Genomic DNA, 19,660 nt, shown 5'->3' with positions numbered 1-19,660 from the left:
ACTAGAATCACTAGCATGCAAATACAGCGGATCACTAGCTTCTAGTTTACTAATCAAAGTATTATCATTATTATAAGTATCACCCATAATAACAAACAAATAGAAATCAACTTATCACAAGATATACACAGCTGAAATAGCACACAAACTTAGAATGCCTAATGCAGCATAACAACCAGGCCTTCAATCCTCTGGTATCAATACTAAAGATGCCTATAAATGCAAATAGAAAGAAAGAATTAGAAAGATCTGACCCGAGAGCGCCCAAGTTAAGGTACCTCCAAGCGTCAAGACTGTAACCTTCACTTAGGGTTATAGATCTTTGACAAAATACAGATCCAAGGACCACAAGTACCAGATGAATCAGAACACCACGATCTTAAGATGTAACAATACCCAACTATAGGGTTTCAATCTGACTATCACCGTAGAATCTCCAAGAAATCAAGAGCAATCAAGGCTCTGATACCATGTAAAAAATGGTAATCCAATCTTTAACCTTTTACTACTTCACAAAATACAAGATTACAGTGGAAGACTTTAACAGAAACTTTACATCTATCACCAACACAGTGATATTAATTTCTCAACTCTCAATCCAACAGACTAAAGATTCAATCAAGATAATGAATCTAACCTAGATTACAAGACTTATCAGAGATTACAGACTAGAACACTTTCTCTCTCTTTGGTAATTGGATCGTTTATTGTTATGTGTTGATATAATAAACAACCAATTTATATAGACTCTGACTTAACAAACTCAACGGCCCAATGACATGTGAGGCTCGATTTTGTTAAAGAGCCGCTATGACTCCAGTCTAGACAAACCCAACAGCAACAACCTTCAAGCCCAATAACTCCAGATAACAGCCTTCAAGCCCAATAACTCCATATGTGTCCAATATCCAGCCACAAGCACAAAAAACAAATAACAAACAATTAGAAATATTAAAAATGTTACAAAATAGCATATTGAATTGAAACAAAAAGAAATTACCACTGAAGCGTAATCTCCAAGTCGTTATTTCAACAGTTATTGTTATTACTTATTATTTATCTACCAACTAACTGTTTCTTGTTCAACCCTTGGACGTTACAATCATGATATAACAAACTTTTAGCACTTGGATCCTGACTAAATCGAGACCGCCTTCTCGAACACGGCAACAGTTTCGATACCGAAGAGTACTCAACAAGAGATCCAACTAATGGAACAGAAGATACTGTCTTCACCGAACTCACCGGACACAATACGTACAACTCTAATTTTGGCTTCAGGCGAAACACGCTCGTACTCTTCAATCACATCCGCAAGTTCCTTATCGGAAGAAACGGATACCAGCACGTCAAGATCTTCTGACGGTAACTTGCACTTCAAGGTAACTGAGAATCCACACGCTTTGTAGAATTTGACGATGAGTTCTAAGTATGAGACGGAGCTGTTAACGGAGAGGACTCTGGTATCTCTAGTCATTGCCCAACATAACTTAATTAATGTTTATTCCAAATCACTTAGTGTGTTTTGAGCATAAATTGTAATTGCGTGATCATATGGCAAATTTAATCATCTACACCTAGAAGTGGATTTAGCATATGTTGCTCAACTGTTGCTTCTACATGTTTGCGTTTAAATTTATCAAAATGTGTTTGACCACATTCCGTATTAGTTTATAAGGTTGTAACCTATGATGAAAGGTTTATAGATCATTCAAAACCAAAATCATGATTGGCCAATATGGTCAATCACTTAACTACATCACGTCTATTGTGGTTTAAATTGTTATTTTTCTACTTTTTTTTAATATTAAAATCACATTTCATGCTGTGAATTTCCGTCAAAATAAATCGTACGATGACTAGACCCGAACTCATCAATAATTGATGGTTATAACACGTTTACATGAAAATCCGCACAAATGCTCAACAACAAATACATCCGTAATCTTAGTTAGTTAGATTAGATGGTCAATAATATTAATCATAAAATATGTGTTCTAATATTCATATGAGATGTTTTCTAAGTTGTTGGATGCTAATTAATTGTTTAATTTATAGACATTATGAGACTTAGATACTTAGGTAGTGTTTAGTACGCATGAATAAGAGTTTGAATGAAATTGACCATTATGATGGACTGAAAAATATATTTGGTTGGTCAATGGAATAGAATCGTCCATTATCATGTCAATTTCATTCCCCCTAAAACACCTCATATTCATTACATCCACCATATTGTTTATTTTTTTTTCCATTCCATCCTTTTTTCGCACTATATCACCTCCACCACCCCCACACCACCACTACTCATTGTCCTCTTACCACCCACCATCACCCTGCCTCCACCGTCCGCCACCACCAACCACCTATTAGCGCCGCCCACCACTGCCACTACCAACCATCGCTCCCGGCCATCACTACCGCCCGCCACCCACCACTCACCACCACCACCCGCATCCGTCGTTTGCTACCATCACCACCCACCTTCACCGCCACCACCACCTACCAGCGCCGCCCACCACCCGCCACCACTAACCATCGCTCCCGGCCATCACTACGGCCTGAAACCGCCACCACCACCCACTAAGACCACCACCTGCCATCACCAACAATCGCTCCCGGCTCCCGCCCACCGACACCCAACACCACCATTACTGCTCGCCGCCCACCACCATCATCTCACTACCATTTTTATTTTATTCAGGCTTTTTCTAGTTTATCAAAAAATAAAAACTAATAAGTCATTTCATTCCCACATGGTAACTAAACATTTCAATTGAATGGTGAGGGTCCATTCCATTGCCTCGTTTATTCAATTCCCTCAGTCAATTTCTAAATTTACCCTTAAACGCATAACTAACATTAATAAACAATATTGATGGATCTAATTTACAAAGACATTATTGTCATTTGGTAAGTTAAAAAAATAATTATTCAATCTATCTTGAACTTTGATTTCTCTAACCATAACACTTTTAATGGGATTTTTGGTTTTACCTTTGTTACAACTTACTTTTTAATATCAAGTTTAATAAAGCTATATTGTTTGAATTTTAGCCTTTTTATTTGGATTGTTATATGTAATCTCTGTGAGCCACAAATTTATTTTCTAATAAGCTAAAAATTCACATATGCATTTTGATTAGATGGCTAGGACCTTTTCTGTTTGAAAATAATTTTGACTTTGACCATCTATTTCTTTAGCGGTCTCGCATCATTCATTTATATGGCTCAAAATCCTTATAAATTTTTCTTTTTCGTCTTTAATCATATATTTCTCTTGCCAATTGATACATCCAAATTTTGCTTCGATTTACTCTTTGTAGTTAATTTAGCTATTTTCACTTGTCAAAATCCATCTAGTGGCACAATATGGTAGTATCTTTAGGGGTGTTCACGGTCCGGTTTTCACGGTTTTAGGGTCAAACCGCAAACCAAACCGTTAGTAACGGTTTTTAGTTTTTGCAAACAATAACCAAACCGTAGAACATTTAAACCAAAACGAACCAAACCGTTACTAACGGTTTGGTTCCGGTTTGGTTTAACGGTTTGTACCTTTCGGGTTTCTTATACAAATGTTCGACATATGTAATGATATATTTATAGTATAGTTGTCAATAATTTGCAAATATCAAACATGTTTAAACACGATATGTTCACGGTCTAAGTTTAAACACAAGTTGTTCGAAACACACATCAAAATAATCATGTTAACAAACTTTAATATGCCAAAATACATCAAAAAGTTAACGGTTTGACTTAACACATTTTCTAATTCATTGCAAGTCTGCAGTTAACATATTTTATATACATTACTAGTTCTAATTTAACAAATGTATTCATATAATCTAAAATATTTTAAGAAATTAAACATAATTAAATTATAAAGTACGGTCCGGTTTTATACGGTTGGTTTTCGGTATAAACCGTAAACCAAACCGTTCGCCACGGTTTGAAATTTTTGAAACCGACCGACCGAAACGTAGAAAAAAAACAACCATGAAACCGAACCAATGACCGATTTGGGCGGTTTCACGGTTTTGAACCGAACCGTGAACACCCCCAAGTATCTTCTATTCTTCTGTCAGCGAGTTTAATTTTAACACTTTGATGGTGCTAAATTTGTAGATTCAAATTTAAGTAAATTTTTGGATTGTTTTCATTGAAACATACAAATCTAAAATTTTAGAAACATACTTTTAAGTTAAAATCAGTCATATATGGTACCATATACGTTTTCAAAAGTACATATAAAATTGTCTTTATAATATAAAAAGTTTTTTAAATAAAGTGGTCCTAAATTTTTATTTATTTATTATTATTATTATTATTTATTTATTTATTTATTTATTTTGGTGTGTGGGGTGGGGTGGGGTGGGGTGGGGTGGAGGCTTACTATTCCTTCTTTTAATTGTACTTTTTATAATTCAATCATAATATTCAAATTCTAGACCAATAGTAATATGAGACGGTGGCTCATTAGCAATTACAAAGCTTATAAACGCTTTGTTTTAGGAGTGAAAATCTTGAGTTCGAGTCAGATAAGAGCATTAAAAGAAATTCGTTGTTAAAAAAACATAAAAGAAAGTTTAGAGACACACGTCGAAACGATCTAAATCATTTAAAAGAATTAATTAAATCTCACTAATAAATCCTAACTCCACAATAAAATGATATGCAATCTTCACAATCTGATTAGAACTTGAATCTATCAATCAAATTCTCTATATAATTATTATTATTATTATTATTATTATTATTATTATTATTATTATCATCATCTACCACCTATCTATAACCGTTTCTTGTTCACCCCTTCAACATTACAACCAAACCGCGAACACTCACGGCGCCATTGCCTTCCCGGACACGCAACCCGTTTCGAATCAGCCGAATACTCAACAAGCGATTCCACAGACGGAACAGGCGAAACCGACTTCACCGAACTCACCGGACACAAGACAACTCTAATCTTGGCATCAGGCGAAACACGCTCGTACTCTTCAATCACATCCGCAAGTTCCTCATCAGAAGACACAGACACCAGCACGTCAAGATCTTCAGACGGTAACTTGCACTTCACGGTAACTGAGAATCCACACGCTTCGTAGAATTTGATTATCAGTTCTGAGTATGAGATGGAACGGTTAACGGAGAGGACTCTGGTGTGGCCGCCGATGTAACGGAGTGTGGCGTCGGTGTGACGTGGCAGGATTTTGCCGTTGTAGCTGTATAGGAACTTGATGGTGGTTGTTGACGGTTTGTTAACGGAATCCGTTACTCGAGTCATGGTTAAGTCTTTGAGTGAGTTGTTGAGAGTTGAATACGGTAGATGAATTGTGGTGAATTTATAGGCGTAGGGTTTTTAGTGTTGGAATAGAATTGTTATATCATAACTTTAGTCCCTCATCTATGGTTAATATGTGGTTTTGGGCCGTAAGCTTTGTACATTAAAACTATTATAGATCGATTGTTTATTGTTAATTATTTTTTTTATTTATTACTAATAGCAGTCGTAATCGAATAACCAAATCACACCCGATTGAAGACGATTATGATTCGAGTTAGTTGTGCTCTTCTTTTGGATTGTTTTATCAAGCTATGTTGGTTTATTACTTGATTATTTGCTTATGAGCAAAGAATAAAATGTTGTTTTAATTTTAGCATTTTAGTTATTAATTTTTTTTTTGTTTTATAGGATACTTGAATCCCGATTAACCAAATCCGAAAAACCCGTGATAGATTCAGATTGGGTTTCGGGTCAAGATTTAAAACTTTGAAACCCAAAACCCAAAAAGCGAACACGAAGAGCACCCCTAAATCCAACCGTAAGTAAATTATAATTTGGTTTGTTTTATTTGAAAAAAAATAAAGTGAAATCTTAATCATGTTGGGTTTGTATTGCGATAATTAAGTAAATCTATTGACAAGTTTGTTTGTAAACTTAGGAAAGTAAAAGTTAGAATATCAAATTTCAAAAATTAACTATCGATTAATACTTTTGGGAGGTTTATTTTGATATTAATGAACACAACAATGCGACATAGTTTCAATCTTTCTAGTTGATACTTCAAATAAGGTGTAAATGAACTTAACTAGAATAAAAAAAAATTGTACGTTCTTAGTGCATAGAATAGCGGTGTTACTAAATTGAGTTTCAAATAGTTAAATCGAGTCTTATCCAAATTGAAATTATATTGTTTTTTAATAAAAATTGCACATATTTCTTCTTGTTATATTTATTATTATTATATTAAATTCGGGTGGATTCGAATTAGGATTTAGTTTAAAAATGTCTACCTTATTCAGAAAACCGTTGTAGAATGATAAAAGACTTTGAATAATTTATATGGTTATTATTGTCTTAGGTTTAGTAGTATCTATGCCAAACAACATGGCTAAACTTAAAACTCTAGGGATAAGAGTTGCATGTAATTTAACACCCCCGTTAATAGAACTAAATGATGGTTAAAAGTTGTAGATTGATAAATAGTTGAGGGTCTAGTTTATAGTTTACAAAAAAGACTCAATTCTCACACGCAAAATACGACTGAATACCACTTTTCACAATTTCCGGGAAATATACGAATTATTCGGATATTCATTTGTTTTTATACGCTCAAAAGACTTGTGAACAAAAATATGCGTTCCAAAAATAAAGAAACGGAATTATATTATGTTAAAATGGCATCAAATGTACCAAGCACCAAGTTCTTTTTATATTGTTTCGTCACGTTTTAATTTTTAAACAAGTGGCCATATTTTATTCACAAATGTAAATCATATATTTTTTATTCATCAAAGAGTAATGTTTAGATTAATATAGAAGTCAAACATACAATATGTATGCCGCTAGCTTTTTTCAATATTAATACTAGTTAGTATGAAAATGATACCCATAGATCATGTGGTTATAATATTATTATTCAGACTTGTTAGCAATACCCGACCTGCCATATAGTTAGGGTTAGCCTCCACTATCCTCAACTTTTTGTCGAGAATATAAAAAAATTCTAGCATTTTTTTATATTTCACTACCCTTGAAAAAATATAATGTTATCCCTTCTTAATAGTCGATAAGGAGAAATATGCACCACTTGTGTTTTAATTTATATATTATTGTGTTTCTATTTTCATTTCGTTTAAATTGTATGATATATGACAACAAAAAATATTCTGAACGTTACCTTGAGACTTTGTTATAGATCCGTTATTGTTCATTAGACATGACTAAATAGCTCCATAATTTTAAGCATCAAGAAATAAAATATATCAAATGCAAATAAAATAAACACGTGTTAGACTTGGTAATGTCATGTTATAATTTCGTTCTCATTTTAGTGTGAATCTAGAAAATCAAGTTCAACAATTAGGTAACACCATTCATTAATTTACAACGTTGCTATCCGTTATTGAATAAATGACTAGGACCTTTTCTTGTTAAATATCAATGTTTTTATAACCGGTTCGGACACCAAATTGATCGTCTTACTGGGTCAATGGTCGGACCGGTTGAACCGGTTAGACCAGATTTAACAATCGGATAACGTATTAGATAATATAGTATATAATAACCAAATAAAAACCAGACTGAAACCAAATCAAATGGAGGTCTTGGATAGCGGCTTACCTAAAATCAAGAAGGGCTTCGTTCTTGGTTAACGGATCCTTGACTGATGAATTTTTTATCAAAAGAGGAGTTAGGCAATGATACCCGTTATTTCCTTTTTTTCAATCATCATCGAAATAGGTTTAAGTGCAATTCTGCAATAGCGAGAACAACATACACAAGGGTGTATATCATTTACAAGTACGGCGTGATCCAGGCTAATGTTCAAGCTCCAATGTTTAATATGATAAGAATTCCCATAGTACTGCCTCAGGTCTAAAACTAAAACTAAACTACAATAAAAGAAAACTGAATGGATGAGGGCCGAACATAATATAAGCGAACATAAATTACTCTTATCGAATAAGAATCTAGGATACCGCCTTTTTTCCACTTTGGGTTTGTCCATCAGGGCAAATACGAACCTCACGAAACATTGAAAGCCAGTTTCAAGTAACTTGAAACTGGCTTTCAATGTTTCGTGAGGTTCATGGCATAATCATACATTCAACACATAATACTACCAAAAACACCTTATTCTTATTCTTATAAACAAACAACAGATTATAACAAACACTCGCCCACAAGCAAATCCGCAACGATAAACAAATCCAAAAGGTTTTAAAAAACCATAAACAACTCAATGGTACCCAAACAAATGGAAACCAGAAGTTACAAAACATGTTCTTCCCATGTCTTACCAAAACACATTACACCACTAACAACTCTAACACCACCACTAAATCTACAAATACCAAAGGACATAATATCATAGAACCTTACTGCCTTGATTCTTTGCTCTCCAAATACTTTTTAAGCACATCCATAACCGACCCAAAATCCGCCTTCACATTAACCGGCGGGTTAGCCAACTTGCAAGCCATTTCCGGGATCGCTTTCGAGTGATAATCAATCTTCGACTGAGTAAACTTCAACCCGTGCGCAGTACTAACCACAACCGTCCTATCAGTCGGCTTGATCACACCGCTGTTTCTAAGCTTAACCAACGCGGTCAATGCCACGCCCGTATGCGGACAAATAAACATCCCGGTCGCATCCGCTTGCGCCATCGCGTCCATCAACTCCTCCTCGGTAGCCTCCTCCACAATCCCATCCGAATTCTTGAGCGCATACACCGCCCGATCTATAGAAACCGGGTCACCAATCTGTATAGCCGACGCAAAAGTCGTCTTCGCCTTAACCGGACTAAAATCCGACCATCCGGATTTAAAATGCAAGTAGAGCGGATTCGCATTCGCAGCCTGCGCACACACGAGCCTCGGAATCCTATCAACCAACCCCAACTCTTTACACATATGAAACCCTTTATAAAACGCGTAAATATTCCCCAAATTACCCCCGGGAACAATAACCCAATCCGGCACCTCCCAGTCAAACTGCTGCAAGATCTCGATCGCAGCAGTCTTTTGCCCCTCTAACCTCAAACTATTCAACGAATTCGCTAAATAAATCGGTAACTCAGACGTAACCTCCCTAACCAACTGCATACACCCATCGAAATCCGTATCAAGACTCAACACAAACGCCCCATTCGCAATCGGCTGAACCAACTGCGCCATGGAAATCTTGTTCGCAGGCAAGAAAACAATACTCGGAATACCTGCGGACGCGCAGTAGGCCGACAACGCGGCCGACGTGTCCCCGGTCGACGCGCAGCCCACCCCGACAACGGGCCGGTTCATTTTACGCAAACGATTAACCTGACTAACTAACACAGTCATACCCAAATCCTTAAAACTACCCGTGTGACTAATCCCGCAATGCTTAACCCACAAATCATTCATACCCAAATGCTGTTTCCCAAACCTTTCGGCCCAGAACATATTCGAATTACCTTCGAAAGCCGATACGATATCGTCGGAATCGATCTCGGGCAAGACCCATTCTTTTTTGGACCAGACACCCGACCCGTATGGCCAAGTGGTCTTGCCGATGCGTGAATCGAATAAAGACTTCCAGTAGGATCCGTCGAAGGCTTTTAACGCTTCGATGTCGTGTTGGACGTCGAGTAAGCCGCCGGAGCGTGAGCGGTAGACGATCTCGTCCAGGGAGTAGGACTCGGTGGAGGTGGGGTCGTTGAAGGGGACGTATTTGGCGGAGAAGGTGGAGTGTTGGTCGGAGGAGTGGCGGCGGTGGGCTTCTTGGCGGATGTTTTCGTCGGCGGGGCGGCGGTGCTTGGTGGGTTTGTCTGAGGAGGAGATGGTGGCTTTGATGGTGAAGGGTTTGATGGTGGTGGATCTACGGTTATTATTATTAGGGTGGTGTTGTGGGGTGAAGGAGAATAGGTGAGATCGGAGGAGAGCCATTGTTGACCGGAGATTCAATTGTGCGCCGAATTCAATCTTCTATCGTAGGGTTGGGTTTGTTTTTAGTATGCGGCGTAGGGTTTTTAGTGTTGATTGATATTATTATTATTATTATTATTATTATTATTATTATATAAAATTTGGGTGGATTCGAATAAGGCTGTAAAAACAGCTGAGTCAAGTCGAGTCAGAGTGTGTTTGAGCTCGAGCTCGAAATTAATCGAGCTGGCTCGTTTTCTTTATCGAGCTGAAAAATCGGGCTCGAGCTTGGCTCGTATAAAGCTCGAGTCGAGCTCGAGCTCATCGAGCCGGATTCCTTTAATTTTTTTATTTTTTATTTATTATTTTTTTATTTTATATTTTAAATATATAAAATACAAAAAATATATTTTTAACATGCATATTATATAAAATTTATAAACTAGAGAATTTATAAATTTATTTGTTTTATTTTCGTTATTTTTTATAAGGTTTTAGGTATCGGGTGACATAATTTATGTATAACTTTTATTTATTTATTTCTTGGTATGATGTTATTATATATAGATATTAAAATTTAGGGTTTAATCTAAATGAGCCAACGAGCCGAGCTAACGAGTCGAGCCAAGACCAAGCCACGAGCCAAGCTGACCCTAGCTCGAGCTTTTTGGATGGATTCAAATAAGGCTTTTTGAACAGCCCTAGATTCAAATTAGGATTTAGTTTTAAAACTAGTACTTTATTTACAAGTTATGGGTTTTTCATTTGTGTGTTAATTTATCTTTTAGCACGTTGAAAATTTTAATATTGAACTATTTAAAAATAATTTTTTTCTAAGTCATTTATTTAAACATGTTATGGGTGTCGCTGTAAAAATATTTTGTGACTTACGAGTACACACCTAAATTAAATAAAAAATTCACAGGTGGCGACTCGCAAATATACGCTCGCCTTAGGCCATATGTAGTGGGCGACAGATTGGGGCGAGAAACGGGCGACAGGGGCTACAACACCGCCCCGTGGGCGATTTGGGGCGATTTGGGCGGGGGCGGATTGTTCTTGTCGCTGGAGATGTATATGTATGTATATTTATATTATTATTATATATGTTTGTGTGTGGTATATATATATATATATGTATGTATATATATATTAGCCTACAACACCATTACACCCCAAAAACAAATTCTCACCCCTTGCTGACTAGGCGTCACACGACGCAATTCGCCCCCAATTGTAGCCCCTCCACTACGGATAGCCTTAGTGTTATAAAACAAAACAAAACAACAAAAACAGAATCTTGCAGAAAAATGATTTAACAAATATGACAAAAATATTGTATGACCTAAAACTCTAATTAAACCAACTGTTCTTCCACAATTTGTACAATGTGTGCATAACAAACTTATAAACACATACTCAAAACAACTATGTCCATGGATCAAGTCAACCCGAACCTTAAATCTTTTGTTTCAGTGTCACGTCGATTATCCCAATTCGAGATTTAGGCTTGTAATGTTCATCGGTGTCCACCTCCTCGATTTCCTGGATAATACAAATTCCAAATTAAAATCAATAAACTCAACAAAGACCAAAACGATAAATTACAATGTTGGTTTTACCTGAACGACATATTCTCCCTTAATAACGCGTCCAAACACATTAAGCTTTGCATTAAAATCAGAAATTGGTACGGTTGTAATGAAAATATCAAACCCGTCTTTATCTTGTTTGGTATTTGATGTTCCAAGGATAAACGCTTCATGTTTTAAACTATATCGAAAAAAAATATGATGAGTGAATTATGCATTGAAAACGATGATGGTTCGTGTGGATTCAAATAAACCTTTTATCAAGCTGATTGTAGTGCTTCTCTCTAGAAGTCCAATCTTCTATAACCGCGTGTTCTTCAGAGTCGCCTGCTTGGATTACAAAATGTTTCACTACGCGTTGAAATTGCATTTCCTTAAAGTGTCCCTTTTGGCTGCAAAATACATTTCAAAACATTAATAATCCGTGGTTATATTCAAGTTTCCCGTTTTGATAATCAAGTTTTATTATTTTTCCCTATTTGAGCCTTAACTCGAATAGACTCGAGTTCGGCTCGTTTTGACTAACAAAGGCTCGAGCTCAACCTCGGCTCGTCTCATGAGTCATTTTTCAAGCTCAAGTTAGGCTCACGCTTGGTTCGTTTATTGTTTATTAATTAACTTATATCCATTGTTAATCATTTTTATATATTTTGAGAAAAACCTTAAACAAGCCTAAGCTCAGTATGAGCGCGTGTGTAGTGCCTTAAACTAGGCTCGAGCTCGGTTTTAATACACAGAAGTCTAAAAGAGTTAAAACTTAAAAATGCGAGCCTAAACTATCTTCCTATACAAGGATCGAGGTTGGGCTTGATAACAATTACAATTTTAATTTTCAAATAAAATATGCAGAAGAAAATTGCATCAAACTAATATAATTTTGAGTTGAAGGTGAGTATTTTGAAATTGGGTTAGTTGATTTAGACATTAGTCTATTTTTGCCTAAATTGATGATTTGATGTGGACCTTTATGGCTTTATGCTTCAGTTTGAAAAGTTGGCTGACGAAAAGAAAATATTTTTCATTTATTATTATTATTATTATTATTATTATTATTTATCTATTTATGAGTTAATAGTTGTATCAAAACGCATCCACAATTTCGGGTGAACCAGTTCCACAGTAATCAAACCTTTAGACGTGTTAAAAATCTAGATACACAAATATTAATGTATCAAAACCACAACACCGCAGCTTAAACAAAAGCCAGACTGATATTAATGTATCGTTTTTAACGAAAATATAAAAGACACAAGAAACTTACAGCGTATCTTGGAACATCAGATTTCTTTGATTTCAAAAGATACAAAACTTTACAATATACCTATTGAAACAAATATATTAAATTAATATAATGTTATGTGTACCTAAAACTTTGATGTTGCGTCGTCCGTCTGCATTATTGACCTAAAAGTAACACACAAATCACTCATTAGGTGCGTTTAGCGTGTGCCGTGTACTGCATGCGTATGATCAAACACTGGCTAGTGCAATATTCTTATGCAAACGATATAAATAAATAAACGTATGTTAATGTAACTGATATAGTGTCTGTTATCGACAAACCTTTGAGACCAGTGTCTATATGTAGCAAAGAGAAACATTTCTCGGTGCTTTCTTCTTTTTGCTTTGCTGTAACAGAGCTTGCGGTTTAATCCTCGCCATTAATGATGAAACTTATACACTCTTACATGTGAACACTGCACAAAAAGAATAACAAATAAACTCGGGTCCAAGATCCACATCAAGTTATCATAATACCCAAAACATGACATGATCCAAGTTGGCCTGTCGTCATTTTTATCCGCAACCCGAAACCCGACCCGAGACACTATAAACCTGAACCTGAATCCGAGCTGGTTGAATTCAGTTCGGTTACTGGTTACTTGTTTCTAGGTTTCGGGTCAAGGCCGACCCGAGAAACTATTAACCTGAACCTAGAGGTGCAAACGAGCCGAGCTACTCGAGATCGACTCGTGAAAAAGCTCGATCGAGCCAAACTTAAACAAGCCCGAGCCTAAAAGTAAGCTCATTTAAAAAAAGAGTCCGAGCTTCACTTATTGAGCTCGAGCCGGCTCACGAGCCTAAACAAGCCTGTCGATTAAATAATTTTTATAATATATATATATATATAATTATCTCAATATATAATAAAAGAAAACAGGTTGTGACACGTGTTACCACATGCATTTGAGACATGTGTCAGCCCCACCTTTAACATACTAACGTGTTCAATGAGGAAAATATTTTTCATTTATTATTATTATTATTATTATTATTTATCTATTTATGAGTTAATAGTTGTGTTTTATTTATTTTGATTCACTGCAGATTGATATTAGGGACAAGTCAGAGTTAAAGAAGCTTTTTGCCTCCACAAAGTAAAAAAACCTTATTTACTGATGGTTTATAAGTTATAATTTATAAACAAGTGGGAGTCTGTATTAATTTGGATTTTTAATTGAAACTTAGATTTGATGCTGTCATACATTTTGCTGGTTTGAAGGCGGTTGGTGAAAGTGTGCAGAAGCCGTTAATGTATTATGACAACAATGTTGTTGGCACTTTAACTCTGTTGGAAGTTATGGAAGCTCACGGATGCAAAAAGGTATAAAATTTGTTATTTCTTTGCTTCACTTTGTACATATTATGTTAATATATAGTTTGTAAATGTGACATGTTTTTCTTCGTTTTTTAAACGTTGCAGATCGTGTTTTCATCGTCAGCTACTGTTTATGGTTGGCCTAAGGTGTTACCTTGCACAGAAGATTTCCCGTTATCTGCAGCCAGCCCATACGGACGAATCAAGGTACCAAACATTTCAAATTATTATCATTATTCTAGGAATTTGATGTGTTTAACGTATACACGTTTAATTGATTCAGCTGATGGTTGAGGACATTTTTCGTGACATTTATGCTTCGGATTCTGGGTGGAAAATGATAATGTTAAGGTATTTCTTACCCAGTCGGGGCCCACCCGAGTGGGTATATTGGTGAGGATCCTTTGGGGTCTCCGAACAATCTTATGCCTTTCATTCAGCAAGTGGATGTTGGTAGGTTACCTGCACTTAAAAGTATTTGGAACTGATTACTCAACCAAAGATGGAACAACGGTATGTTTTTGCTGCCCATATTACATTTTTCGTCGCACTTAATGTGGATTTTAATGTAATATCTTCTATTCAGGTGCGTGATTACTTCCATTCGAATCAAATCACATTTCAGGTCCTTGGATATTGGTTATTTAGATCATGATTTATGTCAACTGAGTGACTGGTATATGCATTGTATGTTCAGAGACACTACAAGGACTAAATATATTATATGCTTTTATGTAAATTGAATATGCATTTAATCAAGTATGCACCTCAATAGCATAAAGATTCCTAATGTAATTAAGTTGATATATGATGAATTCACTCATACTGCTTCTTGACGTGTGAAAAGTTATGTAATACTTCTGCTACTACCACTTGTATTGATTTATGTGCTATTACAAGTGTACATATCAAGTTAATTTAGTAAAAATAATCAAAAAACAAGCCCGTATATTATCATTTTTTCCATTGAGTAGTGAATTTGCCTAAGCCGTGATTTCCCCATTTACTTTGTTTGTTTACATTGTTTGTGTTTTTATGTTTGTCTGTGTTTGTAAGTTCTTAACTAACAGACATGAAAAAAAAGAATTTGTTCAATTGTTTGTACATGTTCGTTGGTTTACGTGATAGGAACCAACACGTGTCCAAATATTCTAACTTAACTTATTTAGGTACATGTTAATATGATTTTTCAAATTTTAAAGATTATATTTATTAATTAATTTTTTTTAAACCCGTGTGTAACATGGGATATAAGCTAGTATATATATATACACATATATGTGTGTGTGTAATAAATATTAATTAATATATATTATGCTATACATAAAACTATAATTGGAAAAACTATATAAAAATAATTATAAATATATAGAATTTATTTAATAAATAGTAAATGATATAAGCCCGAGCTGAGCTCGAGCTTAAAAACAACTCACGGGCCGAGCTCGGGCTCAGCCCGGCTCGTTTGCACCCCTACCCGAACCCAAAAGTACTCGTATGATCGTATCCATGGAACCGGAATTCACGCTACCTGAACCTGAGCCCTTCTAATTCCATCGACTTTTACAATTTTCAATTTATCTACAACAACAATTCTACGGGTTTTTGTTCGATCGGGTTTTGTTCAATTCTACATGTTTTCGTTCGATTCTACTTCCCCTCGGCCAAATATTGATTTATCAGTTTTCTAGGTTAAATACTCGAAACCCAATTTAACCCAACCTGATAAAACCCGGGAGAAACAGGGTCAAGTTTGGGTTTTAGAATCTAGATATATAACTAGTAAACGAACCCGCACGGATTTTACGTCTATAATGATTTGTGAAAATAACAAAACCAAAAATACAAAAGAATATTACTTTGGTAATCCTAGATGGCAACCTTAAGTGGAGGAAATATTAAAAGAAGATGGTGAAGAACACTAACTTTATAAATCAGATTAACACATGATAACTCAGATAATAAATAAGATAATCACCTAACATAACATGAAATTTTCACCTAATAAATCAGATTATTACCTAACAGATAACAGACTTTTTGGCAAGAAATTATTAAAATGATGTCAAAACTAAAACATAAGCATTTCATTGAACACCTTGTGGTGAGCACAGTTAAAATAATAAAAATACATTCTAGCTCCAAATAATATACAAAGAAATTCAATTTATGAAGAGTGTCTTTTCATTAGGGTTAAACAATGTCATCCACGTAACTGATACTTGAACGCGTAAAACATGTAGCGACAAGCAAGAAGCAAAGATGAAATGTACAATCATCTCAAATAAACTACTTTTAACCCAAACCTTTTTGACGGACCTGTTCCGACCCGAAAACGTATTAACCTGAAGCCCGTAATATAATTACTCATTTTGACATAAACTCATTTAACTTGACTTTTGAATTATGTTGTTGTGACTGCAATTTCTGGTCTTGCTCATACTTCAATAATAAAGCTACCCATTTTCTCCCACCCTCTTTGACCCTAGAGACCACTAAAAATCCGAGTCATAAACAAATTGTTAAAATCTAGTTTTGTGACATAGAATAAAATAAAAACAAGCAAATCAATGAAGATATAAAATTGAACAAAAATATACAAAACATATAAGGTGCAAGGTGCACCCAGTAGTAGGCGAAGGTGACAACGCGAAACCTCTCTTGACAAGTGATGTTCCACATCGGTAAATTGATCTCCTTATTGAAGATTTCCATGACATTCTTTTGAAATTCCACACCAATTGACCCTAGAAAAAATGTGGTAACCGTATAGTTTGGCCTTGGAGTGAACATGTTTTTTCAATTAGATTTAAAAATTGTATTTAATGTGAATTAAATCACACTATTTTTATATTATCTAGTGACGTGTACATTGATGCAATAATGAGTTGTACATTATAATCAATAACTCGGTATTAAACAATTTTTATGTCAAAACATCGACAAAAATATGCATGTTGCAACAGTGAGTTCGGTTTTTTTAAAATCATAATATATTTAGAGATATAGTAGTAACAAAAAAAATAAACTTGTCATATAAAAAGGGAAAGATGAAGGGCCAAATTTATAATTATTACTTATATTTACAAGTAGTTAACTATAGTTGAGGGGCTATTAGTGTAAGTTTGTCTTTAATTGTGTATTTGATTTTGCCAAAAGACTGCTATGCCCCCCTTAACTACCTTAAGACATGCATAAAGTGTTGTGATTTATGTAATACAATTTGTACCTCTTAAGTTTTAAGAAGTCCTTAACTCCTACTTTATATATAGTAGAGATAGAGATATAATGTCTACCTAATTCAGAAAACCTGAATAACCATATTAAATACCAACATGATGAACACCTAATTATATAATGATAAAAGACTTTGAATAATTTATATGGTTATTATTGTTTAAGGTTCTTAGTAATTATAGATGGTATTACATTTTTTTCTAGTTTAGATGAACCAGAGAACATGGTTATTGGTTAAATTTAAAACTCAAGGAATAAGAGTTGCATGTAATCTAACATCTCGTTAAATGATGGTTAAAAGTTGTAGTGATAAATAGTTGAGGGTCTAGTTTATTGTTAAAAAAAAACAATCAATTCTCACACGCAATATACGACTCAATGACACTTTTCTAAGTTTCCGGGAAATATACAAATTATTCGGATATTCGTTTGTTTTTATACAGTCAAAAGACTTGTGAACAACTATATGCGTTCCAAAAATAAAGAAACATAATTATATGATGTTGAAATGGCATAAAATGTACCTAGCACCAAGTTCTTTTTATATTGTTTTGTCACGTTTTAAAATTTAAACAAGTGGCCATTTTTAATTCACAAATGTGAATCATATACTTTTATCATCAAAGAGTAATGTATAAATCGATATAAAAAGCCGAACATACAATATGATGCGTTGCTATCTTTTTTAATACCAAAATTTGTTAGTTTAAATTCATATTCATAGATCATGTGTTTATAACATTATTATTCAGACTTGTTAGCAAGACCTGACATGTTATATAAGCAGAGTTAGCCTCCAATACCTTTCAACTCTTTTTCAGAAATACAAACAAAATTCTGACATTTTTTTGTATTTTACTACCCTTGAAAAAATATAAGACTACCCCTCCTCAATTGTTGAACAAGATATTTCTTCACCCAATGTGTTTAAAATTTATTTATTATTGTGTTTCTATTTCTATTTCATTTAAATTGAATGATATATGGCAACAAAAAAAACATTACCCTTAAGATTTTAGTCTTGATCCGCTATTATTCATTAGACGTGACTAAGTAGTTTCATAGCCTCAAGCGCCAAGCAACAAAACATATCAAATGCAAATAAAATAAACAAGTGTTGACTTGGTCAGTGTTTTAGAAACCGGTTCAAACCGACCGGTTGAACCGGTTAAACCGGACTTCGCCCAACAAGCCGGTATTTTGAGTCTGGTATCTTTGTCCGGTTTGCTAGAACATCGTACCGGCGGTTTTTGTTTAAAATACCGGTTTTTACCGGCAAACCGGTTTTAGGTCCGATAAATTTTTGATATTTGTAGCCTATATTTTTTCAAAACTACTTTTAACCCAACAATTAACATTCAAACGTGTAAACTTTAGAACTATTTTTTAAAGATTGAATGCTTTTACATTATTTTTTATAATATCGATTAACTTTTGGATTATTTTTTTTATAAAATCATTTAATTTTGGGTTATTTTTGGATTAAAGTTACATTTATAAAAAATTACAAGGTAAATTATTCAACCGGTTGAACCTCCCGGTATAATCCGGTTCAACCGGTTGTACCATTTTATAACTCAATCCGCTACAAGTAAAATATCAGTTTTTAAAACATTGAACTTGGTAATGTAATGTTATAAAAGAACACCCATAAATAAATGTTTTTGCTTCTCATTTTAGTGTGAATCTAGACAATCAAGTTCAACAATTAGGTAACCCATTTATCAATTATTATGGAAAGCAAGAAATAACATTATTTTTAATTAACAACGTGCTTTTCCGAATGTCTAATTAGTGATAAACGACATCAAATTCACGTCATCAATTGGGAGAAGTGATGCCAATTAGCTTGGTAAATTTCCCTTTTTAATGTGTTATGATTTTTCAAATTGTTTTCTTTTTCCTTTATTTTTCTCTTGGTTGTATGTTTGAGGTTTTCACTTCTCAGTTCTTCCTAGTCGCCCCCTCTTTTTCCCTATTTTTCTTTAATAAATTATCTTTTACTAATACATTAGCCTAAACTTTAATTTGTCTTTTATTACGTATATAATTAAGTAATACTGTAAAAGTAGGTCTTTAAGGTCGAGTACTCCCTGAATACTCGCTATAAGGTATGACATCAATGAGAGTTTCTTTAACTCCGTCTAATTACTAAGAATCGATTAAATGTGGTCAACCTCAGCCGAAATCGCATCTAGTCGGTTAACTTGGGCCGATTTTGACATAAAAAATAAAGCATAACTCATATTTCTATAATATTAAAATAAGGATATCACTTTTTTAGTTAATGATTAACAAATTTTAGAATAATTTAGTA

The 19,660-nt window shown here is 34.5% G+C and overlaps 2 protein-coding genes and 2 pseudogenes across 2 annotated transcripts; 1 reads left to right on the top strand and 3 right to left on the bottom strand.

The window, feature by feature from the left end:
• Window positions 1-4,792: 4,792 nt before the first annotated feature.
• On the bottom strand, window positions 4,793-5,290 carry LOC143583334 (RAF-like serine/threonine-protein kinase PRAF). Its single transcript, XM_077065667.1, has one exon. It carries the CDS (start codon window positions 5,288-5,290, stop codon window positions 4,793-4,795), a length of 498 nt encoding a protein of 165 aa, XP_076921782.1.
• Window positions 5,291-8,356: 3,066 nt separating this feature from the next.
• Window positions 8,357-9,936, bottom strand: LOC143583333 (threonine synthase, chloroplastic-like). Its single transcript, XM_077065666.1, has one exon. It carries the CDS (start codon window positions 9,934-9,936, stop codon window positions 8,389-8,391), a length of 1,548 nt encoding a protein of 515 aa, XP_076921781.1. The 3' UTR covers window positions 8,357-8,388.
• Window positions 9,937-11,212: 1,276 nt separating this feature from the next.
• On the bottom strand, window positions 11,213-13,190 carry LOC143583336 (peptidyl-prolyl cis-trans isomerase CYP21-4-like; annotated as a pseudogene).
• An 87-nt stretch (window positions 13,191-13,277) lies between these two features.
• Window positions 13,278-14,761, top strand: LOC143583332 (UDP-glucose 4-epimerase GEPI48-like; annotated as a pseudogene).
• The last annotated feature ends 4,899 nt before the right edge of the window (window positions 14,762-19,660 follow it).

The sequence above is a fragment of the Bidens hawaiensis genome, unplaced genomic scaffold (assembly GCF_021521415.1).
Source record: "Bidens hawaiensis isolate Kalapana, Puna unplaced genomic scaffold, B.hawaiensis_p1.1 tig00032360_1, whole genome shotgun sequence".
NCBI lineage: Eukaryota > Viridiplantae > Streptophyta > Magnoliopsida > Asterales > Asteraceae > Bidens > Bidens hawaiensis.
Note: the sequence above shows the minus strand (reverse complement) of the source record. Positions and strands in the feature narration are given on the sequence as shown.